This window comes from Phyllostomus hastatus, unplaced genomic scaffold (genome assembly GCF_019186645.2).
Source record: "Phyllostomus hastatus isolate PE091 unplaced genomic scaffold, TTU_PhHast_1.1 phas_contig_80, whole genome shotgun sequence".
NCBI lineage: Eukaryota > Metazoa > Chordata > Mammalia > Chiroptera > Phyllostomidae > Phyllostomus > Phyllostomus hastatus.
In genome coordinates, this window is record NW_025333960.1 from 15003806 (window position 1) to 15023974 (window position 20169).

At 39.1% G+C, this 20169-nt stretch overlaps 1 protein-coding gene across 3 annotated transcripts in view; it reads left to right on the forward strand.

Moving 5' to 3' along the window:
- Window positions 1-20169, forward strand: part of LPIN2 (lipin 2) — an 85261-nt gene that overhangs the window by 27385 nt on the left and 37707 nt on the right. For all 3 annotated transcript variants that reach the window (XM_045849684.1, XM_045849685.1, XM_045849683.1), the window contains exon 2: window positions 14011-14211. In XM_045849684.1, the coding sequence (XP_045705640.1) occupies window positions 14020-14211 (192 nt within the window). In that variant the 5' untranslated portion in view covers window positions 14011-14019. The remainder of the gene's footprint in view (window positions 1-14010; window positions 14212-20169) is intronic.

Here is a 20169-nt window from a genome sequence, read left to right on the forward strand (position 1 = left end):
ATTTTCACCAGTGTAAGTAAATGTAACTCCCATATATGAAAATCCGTATTTATGAAACAGTTAAATTATCACCACTTTGTAAAATAATTTAAAGGATTTATTTTAATAGCAAACTCCTAGTATATTGAAGATATCTTAAAAACAAGAGCTGCAAAATCAACCTTGCAAAAATACTTCCAAGGAAGGAATCTCACTCCTGAGTATTTAACAAAATGAAGTAAAATTTTGTTCACACAAAATTCTGTACACAAATGTTTTTAGTAGCTTTATTTGTAATTGCCCCAGACTGTAAGCATCCTAAATATCTTTCAGCAGACATATGGATAAAAAGACTTTGGTACATCCATACAATGGTATACTACTTAACCCCAAGGAATAAACCACTGATACCTGCAACAATATTGGTTTTTTGGTTTGTTGTTGTTGTTTTTTCCCCCCAGAACAAAAGCAAGATTTATTCAGGTAGAGAAAAAGAGACTAGGATACAAGTTCTTGGAGACAGGATCAAGGGTTGAGCTGTCCACTGCCCACCTTGTTGCAAGTCTCACAGATTGCTGCAAAAATATTGATTAATCTCAAATGCATTATGCTAAGTGAAAGAAACTGTATTCAAAAAGCTACATACTGTATGGTTCTATTTATGTGACATTCTGGAGAAGGCAAGTCTAAGGGACAGAAAACAGATTAGTAGTTGGCAGGGGATGGGAGAAAAGGAGTTTTAGGGGTATTTTAGGGGTGATCTAGTTCTGTATCTTGATTATGGTGGTGGTTACATCATTGTATCGTTAAAACTGTGTGGTATGAATGAGTTAATTTTACAGTATGTAAAGTACACCTTAATTCTTTTTGAAAAAAGACAGTATTTTGAATAGTTCAATGTACAGTTATTAATTATTTGAAAACCTTTTACTGCATTTCACAGCAGAGTTGGCATGAATATCCAGGTAGATTTTTTATCTACTGATAGGTATAACCATTACACAAAGGTTGACTAAGTAATTGCTTAGTATCTTTCATGGTTAATTGAATTTTTAAATTTTATTTCTCTGTTTCTTTCCAGAGTCCAGTCAGATTAAATGTTCCCTGTAACATTTATGATCTGCCATTTCACGTACAAGTAGATTAGAACTGGGCACATCCCGTCTTGACAGGAAAAGATATTAGAAAGCTTCATTACAAGGCGTTATTCTGCAATTTGAAATAATGAAGGGAGAAGCAAGTAAAGGAATGAGAACCATTACATTTTGTGGAGCTGTGATAGTTCAAAACAAGTGTGGTTGCAGGAACAATGTGGGGGTTATGGAAACCAGTTAGGGCCCCTAGTGTGGTGCTTTCTCCTTTAGGATTTACTCAAGGAACAAAAATTGTATTGTGTGTACTGAAATCTAAAGATATGTGTAAAATTGAACATTTAGTTTTACTTGCTCTACCAATTCTACTGCTGAGGAAAATGAATATTTTGGTACTTGCTGAGCATTAGGAAAATGAAACTATTGTCACCTGCCATTTACCTTGAAGGCTGTACTGTACAAAATTATAACATTGGGCATTTTCATGTAAGTAGACTGACTAGTAGGAAGTGATAACTTAAGTTTGTTTTATTTCACTTTTGTTTTCTGTCATCTTTGGTTATGTATGATTATTGTCACATTTAGCCTTGCCTCTGCCGCTTCCCCACACTGACTTCCCCTGACAAACCAACAGTCTCTCTTCTGCCACAAGTTGCCGTGGGGCTGGCTGCTCAGTGTTCTTCACAGCAATCTGCACGGATGTCATTTGTTCTCACAGGGATATTTTTAGATTTACCCAAGGTGGGTGTCATTTTAATTGATACTCACATAACTAGATTTATGCAAGTTTTTTCTGTGAGGTTTTTACCAGCATCTGGAAAAAAGCATTGGTTCTGAATATCTGAGCATTGCTCCACTGTTGTTGGCATTTTTTAATGAGTGGTGCTGTGTGTGTGTGTGTGCGTGTATCATTACCTACCTCTTGAATTTTTCTCTTATTCAGGTTACAGTGCGAAACCTCACATGTATTCCTCCCTCTTCTTTCTGATTATGTTCACTAGATCTTGCATTCATCCATTTGTTAATTCATACAAAAATTGATCCAAAAATACCCATGGAGAATCTCCTATTGCTAGTCATTGTGCCAGGCAGACTTTAGGAAAACAGTGAAGCATAGCACTTCTCCTTTCTTTGTCAAAAGTTAGAGTTTGGAGATTGGATAAACAAATTACCAATTTGGTAGGGTGATGAGTGCTTACATGCTATGATAGGGAGAGGGCAGGATGCCATGGAGACATAGAACCACAGACCCTTTTTTACTGCCTTCTGCTTTCTGTTCACCGTTGAGCCCACACTTCCTCACCCCATCTCTTTCTGATCATCTTTTCCATTGTGCTGTGTGTTCACAATCTGTTGTAGACATACTTTATTTGTTCCCATTTCGTTATCCAGGAAATCTAGAACATCCTTTCTCTTAGATCAGTAATCAACACTAGGTTATGGATTGAGAAGAAAACTATTGTTGGATTTTGAAGGATTGTTCTGAAAATTACTGGGCCAGTGACTAGGGTGGAGAGCAGGGAATTGATGGTGTTTGAAGATGAAGTAGGTGACACAGTCTTATCTTTGTTGTACCTGCTGAAAAATTAAAGCAAACAGTTGAGTAAAACTTGGGACCGCCACTCAGGAAAGAATGTTTATTACTGTAGTGGCAAAGGGTTTTCCCTTTTTTGAACTTTACTCAGCCTTAAATAATTGTGTGTCTACTTTGTAGATAGTAAGTGTGGTGAAATTATAGGAAAGTGATCCCAGTATGTAGAAATCTGTGCTTCTAAATTTCCTTAAAGTATATTTTGACAAATTTGAAACCTGAATTTATTAGCTTACTAACCTTGACAGATAAGCTTAAGGTCAACCTCATGTCCTCTCATTAAAAATTATAACAATAAAAAAATAAAAGCCTGAGTTCAGTAGAAGGCACCTTTTACTAGGTTACTTTTGGGTTATTTTCTTGCTAATTTTCCCAGGGTGTTTTTTTGGAGACTTTATCAAGTCAGAAGTAGTATCAGCATGTTTGTGTTTAAGTCCTTCGTTGGCAGATATCAGACATGGACTCTGAACAAGCCAAGCAAACAAGGTTGTGACTTCATCATTCAGAGAGATGGTAAAAGGGCAAGAACTGGGGCTGCTTGGTATCTTGATGTTTTGAGCTGGTGAACCTTCTGTATCACCACCCAGGTGACTCAGCCTCGCTGGTTTCTGATTACTTTGACTTTCCATACACACTTCAAGTGTATCTCCTTGGCCCAGTTTTGGGTCAGATGTCTCCCCACCCCCTCAGCCAGCTGATACCAAGGCCTCGGTCCCATATTACAGACATGGCTACAGGGGTTTACCCCTGTGTTTGGAGTTTCAGAGAGGAAATCATAGTGATCCAGGGAACCCTGTTAATCCACTCTGAGCTAGCTGTTGCAACATATAGCCACTCAAATTCCAAAATAGAATATTGGGTCAGAAAATTTCCTCTTACGTATTCAAAAGGTTAATTTTGAGTAGTATTAGGTTGTAATTAGAGAAGGAACCCCTAATAAAGCAATCTTCCCAGACCAGAATTTTTATAAATGAGTTTTTGACAGAATCACTGTCAGTCCTTGAGTTCATCTTATAAAAATGATCAGGTTAGCTATTCAGTAAAATGTATAAAATTCAGGGTCTGTTAAGTTTGGATCAAATGTCAAGGTAATATGTGTCTTAGAGGCTAGGATACATACTTCAGCCCATAACAACTTGATTTTCTTAACAAGCTTAGTCTGGATTGGGAGCATAAAATTTGTGCATTAGAGATTGGAAGTAGTTCTCAGGCCTGGATGTCCTTCAGAATCAATGGATAACAGATCCTCAAGACTCTACTTCCAGTTTTTTAGGTTTGGATTGAGGCCCAGGAATCTACATTCTTAATCACCCAAACTTGATTCTACTGCAGATGGTCCAAGACTACTCTGAGAAATACTGGCCTGCATTGCGGACCTTGCCAGTGTTCTTCACTTAACAGGAAAAAAAGAGGTTGGTTAGACTTGGAACAGTCTCTGACTGTGCTTTCACACATCCTGGCTAAACCTTAGTCTCTCAGGAAGGAATCTTCTGAGTCCAGATGCTAGCTCAGAAGGAACTTCTAGAATACCTTTCTCTGTACACCTTTTCTGAAGAAAGATAACAGGACAGCATTCGAAGATTCACCCCTCCTTGGCGTTCATTTTATGACAGACTGATTTTGGAAGTAGCAAGGATAGGCATGGAATTTTATCAGAAGGTCTCTTGCTTTTACATGGAACTATGCTTTCCTAACCTGGCTAATCTTTATTATCAATTATTAAACTTTAAAAAAAGATCCAAGGAAATTTGCATTTTAAAAGCGGCCCAGGATGGTTTTCTTGTATACAAAATTTTGAACCAATGAAATAAATAATAATTTTTAAGTTCAGCCTTAATAGAAAGTTCCCCACCATATCTGCACTTTTTATTTTCATGTCTAAGTTGCTTTGTTCATTTATTCAACAATATTTACTGAATGCCAGATGTATGTGCCAGACGTATTTCTAGCTCTGTATAGAAATTGTGGTGTGATCCTAACCAACTGCTTTCTTTCTATTAGCATCTGCCTTGGGTTGGTCATGAGATCTTACTGATTCTCAGTCCCCTCTCAACTTCTTCGGCCTTTACAGTTGCACCTTCTCTTGTTTAAATCGGTTGTACTAGGTTCTGAAGTGGTCTCCACTTTTTGCCCCCTCTTCTCCAGTTCATTCTCCCCATTCCCAAGTTGTCGTGTTGTTTTCCTGACCATAATCCCTGCTGGTGCCCATTGCCCATGAGATGCACTTGAGGCATGGGCCCAAGGCCTTGCATCATCTTTCACTTTTGCCTCATATTCAGCCTACCCTTTCCACGTGCTCTTCTGTCTGCCTAGGACTGCTTACTGGCACCTCCTTTTCTTGGCGTAATAGACTTCTCACATACATTTACACTGCTAGAACAAATATTTGCTGCTTCCAGAAGCCTTCTGTGATTCTCCATGCAGGTTTTTTTCATCCTTTCTCTCGTCTTTCTAAAAGTAACCAAATTAGCATTACCACAGGCATCGTGTAAGTTAAGACAGTATTTATGTCTCTTTCTCTTGTTAGACCCAGGGACCTGTGAGAGAAGTACGAAAGGATTTATTCATCTTTATGCTATAAGGACTCACTGTGGTACCTGGCATGAAGCAGGTGTGCAGTTGTGCTTGACTGTGTGAAAATCATGTCAGACATATGCCAGTATAATGAGCATTTTGATAGGTGGATTACAAATTCTCTGTTGTGTGTCTTGAAGGAATTACATAGTCTTCTTATGTGATTATTTCTAAATTAAATATGCAGAGGTATTACATTGAAGGACCTTCCCTGTGACAAAGAGGCTGTTTGGAGAACTTGGTATATTCAAGGAGTTTGCCCAGAGTTTTGGTTTTGGTTTACAGATTCCATAGATGGGGGACTAAATGGTCCTAGAAATGAATAACAGCAGCTTCCCTGTACTGTGGGGCAGAAAGAGACTATGTTCTCAAGTAGATGTTTGGGGCAGTGCATTTTGGATGTGCAGCTGTTAGCATTTCCTTAAGGATTTTTGGCTTCAGGGAGATCAAATGGGACCTAATGAACCATCTACTTTGTGAAGCTCCTGTGGTTGGGGACTGTCTCCGTAAATAAGGACAAGGGCTGTTTTTTTGTGCTATTATTTTCTGTTTTTTAATTTTATAAAGCAGATATTAAAAGACAGCTAGGCTCTGGCTGGGTAGATTGGTTGGTTAGAGAGTCGTCTTGATACACCAGGGTTGTGGGTTCCATCCTTGGTCAGGGTACATAAAAGAATCAACTAATGGGTGTATAAATAAGTAGAACAACAAAAAATTGTTGTGTGTCTCCCCCCAAATAAAATTTTTTAAAAGGCAGCTAAAATAAAGTAAAAGCTAAAGTAAGTTAGCATCTGCTGTGATGGGAAAAGAAAAAACTTGAGAGCTACACAGTAAGTCATTTAATGGAATTTAAGTGGCCAAGAGGGGCTTCTCCAGGACAGCCAGGTTCTTTGTCAGGGTTAGCAACAGTTGCCTGCAATCCTGCTTGCTGCTCATTCAAAGACTGCACCTGTTTTGACTAGTTCTCTGTTCTAGCTAGGTTGTAACCTCCTTTAGGTCATTGTGATCCCCATAGAGTCTCCTGGGCACACAGTAAATGTTTTAGCAAAGGTCTTAATAGAGTTCAGCCCCCATAGGATGTGGCCAAGTCCCCTGGGGGATGTGGACCCACCTGTCCTCCAGGGGGAAGCTTGCAGCAGGTGTTGCTGTGTGTGTCATTGCTTCCTTTCATCGTCCACTCTTGAGGATGTAAAGTTCTCGGCCAGGCTGAGTGGTATCCTCTTTAGGAGACTCTGGGATCCTTAGAGAATAATACAACTTGGGTTCAGCCTTCAAATCTCTTGTCTTCAGGGACACCAGCTGATCTTGAGAGTCCAAAGATTTAAGCTGTGGTGGGAAGGAGCAGGGAGGTTGGGATGCTGAGTCACAGTGGAGCTGCGTTCTAGTAAACAGTAGTGGAAAGCAAATGACTTGTCTCAGTCTAAATGTAAAATGAAATGAATAATGTCTGCCTTGCATAACATAAACTCCTCTTTTGAAGATCAAATGAGGTATGTTTTAGAAAGTTCTTAAAAAAGAGTAAGTGCCTCTGACTCTCGTGACTCAGTGGGTTAGGTGCTGCCTCACGAATCAAGGGGTTGCTGGTTCCATTCCAGGCAGGGCACATGCCTGGGATGTGGGCCAAATTCCTGGTTGAGGGCATGCAAGAGGCAACCCATAGATGTTTCTCTTCCCTTCTTTCTCCCTCCCTTCTGCTCTCTCTTAAAAATAGATCTTCAAATAAACAGTAAGTGCTACTCAAATGAAGAATGTATGCTTGGGTGCCTAGAGGAGTGAGGTCCAGGAGCATAGGTGTAAGCTGGAATGTGAAACAACCATGTTCTGTTGTTTGTTTCCCGAAGTACTTAAAACTTTCTGTTCCGTGATAGCACATTTCCTCATATCTGTAAGCAGAAGGGTAGATGGAATGTTGAAGGCAAGTTCTTGGAGACAAACCATCCACAAGTCTTGATCACATGGTATCTCCCAGAAGGTTCATTTCCTAACATTGAACCTCAGATCTAGCAGAAGGATTAGTAGTTAATGCTAACTCTCAAAAGTGGTACGTGGCCCTGGCTGGTGTGGCTCAGTGGATTGAGTGCTGGCCTGCAAACCAAAGGGTCACAGGTTCAATTCCCAGTCAAGGCACATGCCTGGGTTGTGGGGCAGGTCCCCAGTTGGGGGCGTACAAGAGGCAACCACACATTTTTCTCTCCCTCTCATTCTCCCTCCCTTCCCTTCTGTCTGAAAATAAATAAATAAAATCTTTATTTAAAAAAGTGTTATGTAGAGGAGACTTGGAGGACAAGTGTGGCTTCTTTGGATACTCTAATTATAATGTTTATGTGGCCAGATAGTATTATGTAAAAATAATATCCCAGTTCCTAAAGAAATCTGGGTGCTTTTTTTTTTCTTTTCTTTGCGGGGGTGAGGGATGGTGGTGAATTATGCTTGTGAGTCTGAAGATAGGGAGGAGTGGTGCTCTGTGAACATCCTTCAGTTCCACAGTGTTCTCTCTGTGTGGGTATCTTTATGTCAGTCTACTTTCTGCTTATGTATTCTGTCTTTGCTTTTTCTTTGAGATTTCACTTGCAGCAAGGCATCTGGGGATTTCGTCATTACTTAGAGCATTTCTATCACTTAGAGATTTAGGGAAGGACATAGGCTCTAGAATCAGACTTGAATTTGAGTATCAGTCTTACCACTTAGTGTGGTAGCCTTGGATACTTCTGAACCTCAGTTTCCTCATATAAATGGGAATAACTGATACCAAACTTACAGGTAGTTGTGAAGATTACATGAGATAATGTTCAGGTTAACACAGCACTTGACACATGATGAACATGTGACAACTAGAGTTGTGTTTGTTAGTAGTACTGCTAGCTAGTAATAACTAGTATAGAATAGATATGTGAAAGTAAACTTAGGACAGAGATTTTGGTGATATGTGTAAAGGAGCAATTTAGAATATATCCATTTTGTACTGATAACAGTTTAAAAATTGTAATATTTTTAGAACTACCTATATCTTTATAGTTACTCCTTAACAACCATTATTTTTGGTTGACTATATCAGCTTTAAATAATCTTGGACAGTTTTGTAGGAGGGAAATCTGTATTTGAACCTATTTACTGATGCATTCCATAAAGTAAATACTTCAGTTTCTCTGATGCCCAGGTAAAGTTGCTAAGCAAATCTTCAAACTTTTGGTAAATAATTGAATTTTGAAAGCTACCCATTTATTCCAGGCAGAAATATATGTTTAAAAGTATTTGATAAGAAAAACCTGATAGTGGGCACCATTCAATTTTCTTATAAGTAAGAATGCTTAGCCCAGAATAGACGAGACCTAATTGTGGTTGTATAGTAAACTGTTTGGTGTGTAGAAGTGTCATTTAGAAGAGGGTGGTACATAATTCAGTGTGATTTCTAGTGGATATAATAACTAGGGCTGACTGATACTTTTGTGAACATCCTTATGAAAGGAAGCTGTCAGCTGGAAGTATCCCCAAATTGAAAAGTGGTGTAGCATATGATGTTAAAGATAATACTTGTCTTAGCTCAGGATGCTATGATGAAATACCATAGACTACGTGGTTTAAACAACAGGCATTTGTTTTTCAGAGTTTTGGAGGCTGGGAAGTCCAAGCTCTTCAGTTTCTGCTGAGGGTCCTCTTCCTGGCTGTACAACTACTTTCTCACTCTCTTCACATGGTGGAGGGAAAGAGAGCACCCTCTGGTGTCATCTCCTTCTAAAGACATTTATCCCATCATGGGGGGCAGGGGGGAATCAGTGTACTCATGACTTCATAGAAACTGGATCACCTCCCAAAGACCCTACTTCCAGAGTTAGGGCTTCAACATGTGAATATGAGGACTGGCGGGGGAAACGTTCAGTCCATAACAATACTTAACCTTTCTAAGCCTCAATTTTATTATCTTTAAAAATAGAAATTATACTTACCAAAAGGTGGTTTTGAAATGAGAATGCTTGTATAATAAGCTTAAGAATTAGGTACACAGTAAGCTCTCAAAAAAAAGTAGTTGCTGCTAGTGTGTTGATTGTTAACTTTACCATATTTCAGAGATGTGGTAGAAGCATTTTTTGAATTTGTTGCAAGACTGGGCTGGATAAATTCTTCCAATTCTAAGAATCATTAAATGCATATTAATGCTTTTATTTGTGTTTGTGACCCAGAAGATAAGGATGCTGTTCTATGAACATCCACAGTGCTTTTTCTGTGTGGGCATGTTTATGTTACTCTGCTTTCTGATTAGTGTCTTTGCTTTTTCTCCGCATTTTCATCAGTCTCTTTCTGCATCCTTCTTCATTAGTCTCTGTTACTTTCTGTTCTTGATTTCATGTTCTCGTATCTTCTTTTTCTCATTATTCACTGTAAAATACGAATAGTTTACAATCTGTATTACTTTGCTGTTTTTTTAATGTTAGTTTTATTTTAAAAGCTAGTATCTTCCTGGGTTACCTAATCATCTTTCTTTTCTGCCCCTGCACAGAGTTTCACTTTCCCAGACTGTGACCAGGACAGACTGGTGTCAGAGACTTGACTTTGTCCTCACTGGGCTTTATTACAGCTAGTGTTGGGCTGGGCATGCAGAACTAAAGTTTTATGGTGCTAGCTTCTGCTTAAAGAGCAAGCTGTTTAAGGTATCATGCATGCAGTGACCAATTGCTTTTTCCCAGACATAACCATGAGTAAGTCCCCCTCCCCCAGCCTGTTTAGGGTTCCCCTCCTACCAGAGTTGTGCCTCGTTCCCAGTGTGTAGTGAATGTTAAGACATCAGGCCTCCTTTTACTTTCGTTTTCCCAGCCTTCATAACATAAACAGAATTGTTTTATGTCTACTAAGAGAAAATCGGTCATTAGACTGTATTTTTCTATATTTAGCAGCTGGCATTTACACAATAGACTTTATTGTGTAACAGTACATCCTTCAACCATGGTAATTAGAATCATCTTAAATAAATATAGTTGCACTTAATTATAGATTCAGTGTTCTAGTTGATGTAAGCTTATTATACATTTAATTTATAAGACTTGTTTATGGCTGAATGAAGAGACATAAAAGTTATTTTCAGTTTCTTCTAAGAAAAGGCCTATTTAATTGGTTATGAATTTTTAAAAGATTATGTAACAAAACTTATTTTAAAATTGCCACTACTGTCAAGCAATAATGAAAAGAATGCGTACTTGAGTGCTATTTGGTTAATGTATGTACCAGGAAAGACCAAAAGCATGATGTGAACATGTATAAGGTCTTTCTGGGAAAAGTCTAGCCTTTGTTAATATAACAAGAACAGTTTGTGCGACATCGATATAACCTGGCAGCCAATGAGAGTGGACTGTAATGTTAATATGTGAACAGGGGTGACTTCACTGTACTAGTCAGTGGGGCCCGTAGATGCCGCTGAGTGAGCATGTGTACTGTATGGCCTTTGCATGCAAAATGACTGAGTAGGGGAATGAATCTCACAAATTTTGTGTTAGGCTTGAACATTCCTCTAAGGAAACTATTTGGGTGATTCAGAAGGCCACATTTGTGGGCAACTGGTGATTGGCATTTTTGTCATGATGATGTACCTGTTCATGCATCACAGCTTATGCATTTTTTTTTTTTTTTGTGGAATACCAAATATTTTGTGAAATATAACACCCAGGTGACTCAGCCCTGCCTATAGACCAGATTTGGTTCCCTGCAACTTTTGGCTTTTTCCAAAACTAAAGTCACCTTTGAAAGGGAAACGATTTCAGACCATTTGATGAGATTCAGGAAAATGCTATGGGGCAGCTGATGGTGATTGGGAAAATTGTGTGAGGTTCGAAGGTGCTGAGACATCATTGTCCTGTGTACAGTGTTTCCTGTATCTTGTATCTTCTTCAATAAGCGTTTCTATTTTTCCTAGTACATGGCTGGATACCTTCTGGACAAACCTCAAATTACTTATAGAATATGAAATTCTGATGGAATGTTTTAGGTTGCTAAAAATCCTTCTGGTAAAAGACTGAAAAAATGAACTACAGAAGACAAAAATGTTATTTCACTTTTGTTTTTGGACATATTCTTAACACAAAAAATTTCTTCACTGTGATCCCCTTAAATAAGGCACGAACAAGATGTTTATTCCCCTTTCCTCTAAATTAGTTATGTACTTTTATGAAACAAAATGTAATGACATATTTATGTGGTAAATCACCTGAAAAGATAGCATCAGTAGCCAGTAAAGAAATGCAAATTAAAATCAGTATCATTACACACCTGTCATTGTGACTAAAATAAAAAATAGTAACTGCCAAATGTTATCCAAGGATGTGGATAAACTGCATATCTGAGACATTGGTGGTGGAAATATAAAATGGTACAGCAACTCTGATGGAAGTGTCTTTAAAAACTAGGCATGTAATTCCCATTCAACCCAGCAGCCTTTCCTGGGTGTTTTTACCCCAGTCAGTTGAAAACTTACTTTCATGTAAAAATCTATATAGGAATGCTTATAGCAGTTTTCTTTTTAATAGCCAAAAACTTAAAATAGCTTAGCTGTTCCTCAACACATGAATGGTTAAACAAAATATGGTACATCTATACCATGGAACGCGACCTCACAATAAAAAGGAACAAAATGTTCATACATGCAGCAACCTGAATGAGTCTCCATAGAAACGTGAGTGGAAAAAAGCAATCTCCAAAGGTTATATACTATATGATTCCATTTATATAATTGTCTTAGAAATGACAAAAATCACAGAAATGAACAGTTTAGTGGTTGGCAGAGATTAAGGAAAGAGTGAGAATGAGAGTGGGAGGGAAGTAGGTCTGTGTGGTTGTAAAAGGCCAACAGGATGGGTCTTTGTTATGTTGGAAATATTCTGGATCTTAACTGAATCAATGTTGATATTCCAATTGTGATACTGCACTAGAATCTTGTGAGAATGTTAGTATTGGGGGGAACTGGTAAAGGGTACATGTGATCACATTGTATTATTTATTACAGTTACATGTATGTGAATCTACAATTATCTCAAAATAAAAAATTAAGTATAATTAGTTGTAATATGAATGTTCTGATGAAACACTATTTCCTCCCCATGTTTCTTATTTTTTTAGTCTCATTTATTGATAGTTCATTTGATCATTCTTTTATTTATTCATGAAATAATTCTAAAACCATTATCATCACAACCTTGTCATTGTTTTAGAATTATCATATAGAGAACACTGCCTTTGTTTGGTTATTTAGTAGTAAGTCCTGCAGCTATTTTACATCTCCCAAATGTACCTTCTGTAGGTGTATTTGGAGCCTTGGTAACATTAGCTTTAAAATATTCAAAAAAATCTCCAGGGGTAAAAGTACTGTAGCTGTGTTTCATGGTGTAAAACAGATGGGCCGTGATTACACATTCATCTGTATACAAGAGCAGAAAGAAATAATCCATACACTGCCAGCAGGCACGTGCTCAGCTTTAAACAGTGGGCCCCCTACCTTTTCCCAAGGGATGGCATTTTTCCTCACAATTCAGCTTTGGACTTTTCTGACAGTATAGAATGATCTGGGAACTTTTCTGAGCATGTAGTAACTTTGAGTTCTGTGCAGTTCGAAAGCTGGCTTTAGAGAGAGAGAGATGTGCTTATGATGAATAGCCTGGAGAATCATCTCTCAGTTCTCTGGTTTGGTGAAAGTCAGCCTCTGGATTAGCCGGAGCTGTGCAAGGCTCTCTTGTTTGATCTGCAACTTTCCCATCCCCAAGAGAATGATTTTTGCTGAATTGTGTTTTGACACAGTGTCTAACGAAAGAAATGTGATTATTCAATAACTGGAAATGAAATTTGACAATCTTGGAACTAGAGGGGGCTTTTTTCTCTAATGAGTGGAATAGTTATGGGGGTTCCACGGGTAGTTGCCGTCACAGCATACCATATTGTGGATGCCACATCCTGTGGTTAGATTAAAGCCAGCTCTAACTGCAGTCACAGCAGCTCTGGAGCACAGAGGCAGAAAAACATTTCCTTTGGGCCCTGGTGGACATAGTTGGGTACACTCACCTCCTTCTTTGACCCTTTCTGGAGGATTCTTTACCGTCTGCTGATCCTGATTTAAATAGTGAATTGTGGTTGAAGAACAAGGTTAAAACCTGTTTTTAGCTTTGAATTTTATGAGACATGAATGTATGTTCCAGTGAGTTGTGCTGTAGCATTGAAGAGGGTTTTTCCCTAGAACTAATGTTACAAATTAGGTTAGACCCAGTCTGGCTCACTAGAATTTATTTAATCTACCAACTGTCTGATCCACAATATTCTATTAATAGTCCCGTAGAAAACAACTCTCACTTACTCATCTTTCAGCAGGTTTCTCCTGGGGATGATCTTTGGTCATTTTTTTCTGTTTGTCTGCTGCCAGAGTAGATACAACAGCCACGAGAACCCAAGAGTCTTGGGCAGAAGGGCAGTGGTGGTGATCTGAGTTTTTTGGTGGTTTTGTGCAGGTTCTTTGCAGAAAAATCTCTAATGGCATCTGGCACTGTGTTTGATAATGGGAAAGGAAAGGGAACTTATGCATGCTTTAGATACAGTAGAGGACAGTTTAGGATTGTTCATGTGTAGAAACAGTGGTAGCATGATACTAATGGGTTAAAAATCATCAAAGTTACTAATGGTACATAATCTAGTGTACAAATTAGTAATGTAATTTTAGTCACTTTAGTTTTTTCTTTGTTACTGTCATTAGATCTATAAATTCAGCATTAACATTGCATCTAATATTTTTTTCCTTATCTTTTGTAGTCTCAAACCATGAATTATGTGGGACAGCTGGCCGGGCAGGTGATTGTCACTGTGAAGGAACTCTACAAGGGTATTAACCAAGCTACTTTGTCTGGGTGCATCGATGTCATTGTGGTGCGGCAGCAGGATGGTACCTATCAGTGTTCGCCTTTTCACGTTCGGTTTGGGAAGCTGGGAGTCCTGAGATCTAAAGAGAAAGTGGTGAGTGCGGGACGCAGCACATTTTCCAGGAGGGTGAAGGTTAGATGGCACCAATAAATAAACTGTTACTGTGAGCTCTCTGAGCCTTTTATTTTAAATCTGCATGATGTTAAAGACAGTAGTATGAGAAGTCAACCTTAATTGCTTTTTGAAGTTGCTTCTAAACTCAGAAAGCCCTACTACAGGATATCTCTCCAAGGGAATTTCCCTATATTGTTTAGACTTAATGTTACTTTGATATTGTTGCAGTTCAGAAGAGCAAAACAGAAACTAGGATTATAAGTGAGGATGTTTAGATGTATTTAGAAAAAGTTTTTTTTTTACCTTAGACAGCATTTTAAAATACTTAGGGTAATGACTTCATAACAGTTCTGAGTGGAATGGACTGACATAACCAAAAACATGTTACATTTGTTTAAACAATGTCAAATTACTTTGTTTTGACAAAGCTGTAAATCTTATTTGTAATCTAAATTTGGTTATATTAGGACTTGTCTCCAAATCCAACTGAAATGCAAAACCCCAGGCCATAGGCTGGTTGACTTTTATTTATCTTAAGGAAGATTCATTTTAAAAGAAAGTATTTGTGTTCGCTTTTCTTTCTTTTACATTCTCTTTCCTTTAGGTAATGGAGTAACTGGAAGGTTTGTTAGTACATCTGATGTCAATCTGGTCAAAAAATTGAGCTGGTAAAAAAATTTCGCAGGTGCACAGTATTTACCAAGAGTAGAACTCTTGCCCACAGTATCTACCTAAACAATATAGGGAGACTTTTTTTGCCAGGATTTTAAAGCACAATGAAGAATCAAACCATTTTGTTAAACAAAAGTATGTGTTAGAGGACCACTGGCATAATTTGAAAATATCTATTTTCAGATTTGGACTATTTCACATAGCTGATTTTATTCTTTAAAATAGAAATTTCCCTCTATTTTAATAGAATTTAGGTTATTTTGAAAGTAAAAGATAAGGTTTATGGGTTTCACAAAGTAGATATTCTCCCCACTGAAAAAAAAAGATTTCTTTAAAGATTTTATTTATTTATTTTTAGAGAGGGAAGGGAGGGAGAGAGAGAGAGAGAGAAACATCCATGTGCGGTTGCTGGGGGTTATGGCCTGCAACCCAGGCATGTACCCTGGCTGGGAATCGAACCTGGGACACTTTGGTTCCCAGCCCGCGCTCCATCCACTGAGCTACGCCAGCCAGGGCAAAGATTTCATTTTTCTAGGTATTAACAAAACCAGTGTTCCACTGCAGAGCCACATTTTAGGGAGGCAGGGTTTGAATGGTCTGGCCTCTGTTCATAGTCACCCTTTGGAAACCAAAAGCAGTTGCAGTTTACTTGGTGACTTTGAAACTTTCCATTGCAAAGCAGTGTGAAGCCACAGTTACCTTCTGGAATTTATCTGTCTTTCCAGTACCACTAAATTGCAGCACTTCCCAATTGTATCAGCATTGGGAGAATCAGCAGCAAACTGTTAATCCACTGAAACTTACCATTAGTTACGTAAGGATCTATTTTAAAATGGCTTATAATGCACAACTTATTTTTGCTGTGATCTGGAATTTTGATCAAATTGAATAAGTTTTCCAGCCTTTCAAAATGTAACTAACATACATAAGCATTTGTGCATCTGGAAATAGTGAATGGGCAGATAAGACATCTCTTTCTTCATGCTGTATGCCTCTAATTAAGAAAGTGGTATAGACTTCTGGCCAAGATGAGGGCATAGGTGGATACACTGTGCCTCCTCGTACAACAATTTAAAAACAAAAACAACCAGAACTGACAGAAAATTGAACTGTATGGAAGTCGGACAACCAAGGATTTAAAGAAGAAACGTTTATCCGGATGGGTAGGAGGGGAGAAGAAAGGGAGGAGATGCGCAGCCAGGGTAGAGTTGACTTGAGGCAAGGTAGTGACTAAAGGACCAGGGCAGGAGAGGTGGTGGCTGGCAGAGAGGGTGGTCCCACATTTGCATGTGAATAAACCAGGAGGAATAACTAGGGAGTGAGACGGACTCTGTAACCTAGGTTCTCAGATCGGGGGAAATAAAACTTCAAAACATCTGTCTGAAAAAACCTGTGGGGGTTGAAGTGGCAGGAGAAACTCCCAGCCTGACAGAAGAGTTTGTTGGAGAGACCCACAGGGTCCTAGAAGGTACACAAACCCACCCACCTGGGAATCAGCATCAAAAGGGCCCAATTTACTTGTGGGTCTCTCTTGCTAGTGGAGGAAGTGACTGAAAGCTGGCTGAGAGCCGAACAAGGGGTATTGTTTCCTCTTTGACCCCCCTCCCCCACATACAGCACCAACCTGAAGCAAAGTAGGTTGTCCCACCCTGGTGAACACCTAAGGCTCTGCCCTTTACTATGTAACAGGCACCAAGACAAAAAGATATGGCCCAAATGAAAGAACAGATCAAAGTTCCAGAAAAAGTACAGCCAAGTGATGAAGAGATAGCCAGCCTATCAGATGCAGATTTCAAAACACTGGTAATCAGGATGCTCACAGAAATGGTTGAGTGTGGTTGCAAAATGGAGGAAAAAGTGAAAGCTATGAATAGCAAAATAAAGGAAAATGTACAGGCAACCAACAGTGAAGGGAAGGATACCAGAACTCAAATCAGCGGTTTGGTGCAGAAAGAAGAAATAAATATTCATCTGTAACAGAATGAAGAAACAAGAATTCAAAAATATGAGGAGAGGCTTAGGAACCTCTAGGACAACTTTAAGTGTTCCAACATCTGAATGAGGGTTACCAGAAAGAGAAGAGGGAGAGCAAGGAATTGAAAACTTATTTGAAAACATAATAATGGAGAACTTACTTAATCTGGCAAAAGAAATAGACTTGTAGGAAGTCCAGGAAGCTCAGAGAGTCCCAAAGAAGTTGGACCCAAGGAAGCACACACCAAGACACATCATAATTACATTAGCCAAGATAAAAATGAAGAAGAGAGTCCTAGAAGCAGCAAGAGATAAGGAGACAGTTATCTACAAAGGAGTTCCCATAATGCTGTCAGCTGATTTCTCAAAAGAAACCTGTCAGGTAAGAAGGGGCTGGAAAGAAGTATTCAAAGTCATGAAAGGCAAGGACCTATCTCCAAAATTACTCTATCCAGCAAAGCTATCATTTAGAATGGTAAAGTCCTTACACAGCTTATACATAAAGTTCTTTCCAGATAAGGTCAAGTTAAAGGAGTTCATCATCACCAAGCCCTTATTATATGAAATGTTAAAGGGACTTATCTAAGAAAAAGATGATAAAAAATATGAACATTAAAATGACAATAACTCACAACTATCAACAACTGAACCTGCAAAAACAAAAATGAACTAAACAACTAGAACAGGAACTGATTCACAGAAATGGAGATTACATGGGGGTTATCAGCAGGGAGGGGAGGGGAGAAAAATGGGGGGAAAAGTAAATGGGACTAAGAAGCTTAATTGGTAGGTACAAAGTAGACTGGTGGAGGTTAAGAGTAGTATGGGAAATGGAGAAGCCAAAGAACTTATATATACAAACCATGGACAGGAATTATGGTGGGGGAATGATGGTGGGAAGTGGGGTTACAGGGTGGAGGGGAATAAAGGGGAGAAAAAAATGGGACCACTGTAATAGCATAATCAATAAAATATACTTTTTAAAAAATAAAGGAGTACAAGGTTACACAAATCATTGTTTTAAGTACATTGTCAAACCCTTGAATTTTAATAGAAGACTATCCATGAGACACAGGGCAAGAGAAAATTTCTTTTTTTTCACTCTTTTCCTTGGTACCCCAGAAACTCAAAAGACATGTTTATAAGGAAATTGGGCTATTTGACAAAAACACAGCTTTCCTATGACAGTAAAATCATGTCTGCCTTGTGATTACCTGGCAGTTTGGATTAACTGTTTGTCTTATTTTGGGTCAGTTTGGATTAGGAAAAGCAATTCATTGATTTAAACTAAGACCCAGTTTTCAGGTATAATACTGCCTATGAAGTGAACTTGAAATCACAATCACCTTAAAACCTATGGTTAGAGAGATGCAGTAAAGATAGTTTCTCTTATGGATAACAGAAATCCACCTCACACTAGCTTAAGAGAAAAGGGAATTTACTGGCTTGCATAACAAGTCCAGGGGCATTTGAATTAGGGCTTTATTTAGTCTCTGAAAGTATTATCAGAAGTCTTTCTGTCAAGATGGAGGCATGGGTAAATGTGGCTCAGCTCCTCACACAACCACAACAAAATTACAGCTAAAGTACAGAACAACTATCATTCAGAAGTGCCAGAAAATCAAGGTGCGTGGAAGTCTCACAACTAAGGAATTAAAGAAACCACATTCATCCAGATGGGTAGGAGGGGCAGAAACACAGAACCAGCTGGTCCCAAACCCACATGTGGTAGATATAAAACAGGGATATCTCAGGAGCGAGGGAGCCTTGGGTCCCAGTGCCAGGAAGATAAGACCCTGTAACTTCTGGCTTTGAAAACCAGAGTGGTTTGGGTTGGCAGACAAACTGTGGGATTCTCAGACATCTCCTGTGGATGGCCTAGCACACAGACTTACTTAGACTCAACCCTCTGTGCTTCAGCCCCAAGGCAGCACATTGAGGGACACCAATATCATAGGGGAGTAACTGAAATGTCTGACCTAAGGGTAAGAGCTGAGAGACAGCTTCCTCCCAGACAGAACTGCAGACAGAGGCCATTATTTCTTTTCTGAGTCTTCCCCCACACAGAGCCACAGTGCAGTGACTCCGCCCCATCCAAATTACAGACCCACCCAACATGTTAACAGTGGCTTTTCCATGTGAATGGCCAGGTTAGCTGCAGACTCCTCACCTTCCTAAATCTGCTCAAACAAGCAACAGCTGAGCCCAGCCCCTATACCACTTACTGCATGGCACCAGGCCTAGCACTATCAGCAGCCTTTTGCAGACAGAATATAGGTGGTGGCTGATGCTGGCTTGCACCAACCAAAAACCCAGAGCCTGTGCATGTGACAGACAACAGACCAAGTTGGAACAGTACCACCCAACCACCTCCATAAGCCAAGGAGGGAGGTGGTTGCTGGCCAGTGGTCACAGCCGGTCCTGTGGGTAAATCCCTTCCATTGACCTGCTTACAGCAATCAAGACTCAACTACATGAGGAGGGAATGCCCAGCCTACACAAAGGGTGCACCTCACATATCTAGCTTGAGGTGTAGGGGAGGCTGTGCCACTGGACCCTACTGGACACCTACTATATTAAGCCACACTACCAAGAGGTGGAGTCAAAGCAGCTCTACATAACACATAGAAACAAACAAAAGAAGACTGCCAAAATGAGGAGACAAAGAAATGTGGCCCAAATGAAAGAAGAGAACAAAAATCCAGAAAAAGGACTAAACACAGTGGAGGTAAGCAATGTATCAAATGCAGAGTTGAAAACACTGGTTCTAAGGATGCTCAAAGAACTGGGTAATTCGACAGCATAAAAATGATGATCTGATCAGAAATGAAGGGGATACTATTTGAAATAAAACACAGTTTACAGGGGAACAACTGTAGAGTGGAGTAAGCCAAGAATCACATGAATGATTTGGAACATGAGGAAGAAAAAGATATCCATAATCAGTACAGCAAAAAGAAAAGAGAATCTGAAAAATCAAGGATAGTATAAGGAGACAACTGCAAGCATTCCAGTGTTCACATCATAGGGGTGCTAGAGGGAGAAGAGAAAGAGCAAGAAATTGAAACTTATTTGAGAAAATAATAAAAGAAAACTTACCTCATTTGGGGAAGGAAATAAACATACAAGCCCAGGAAACACAGAGTCCCAAACACGATGGATACAAAGAGGGCCACACCAAGACATATCATAATTAAAATGTCAAAGATAAAGAGAATCTTAAAAGCAAGAGAAAAGCAGGTAATTACCTACAAAAAATTTTCCTTAAGACTGTCAGCTGGTTTCTCAAAA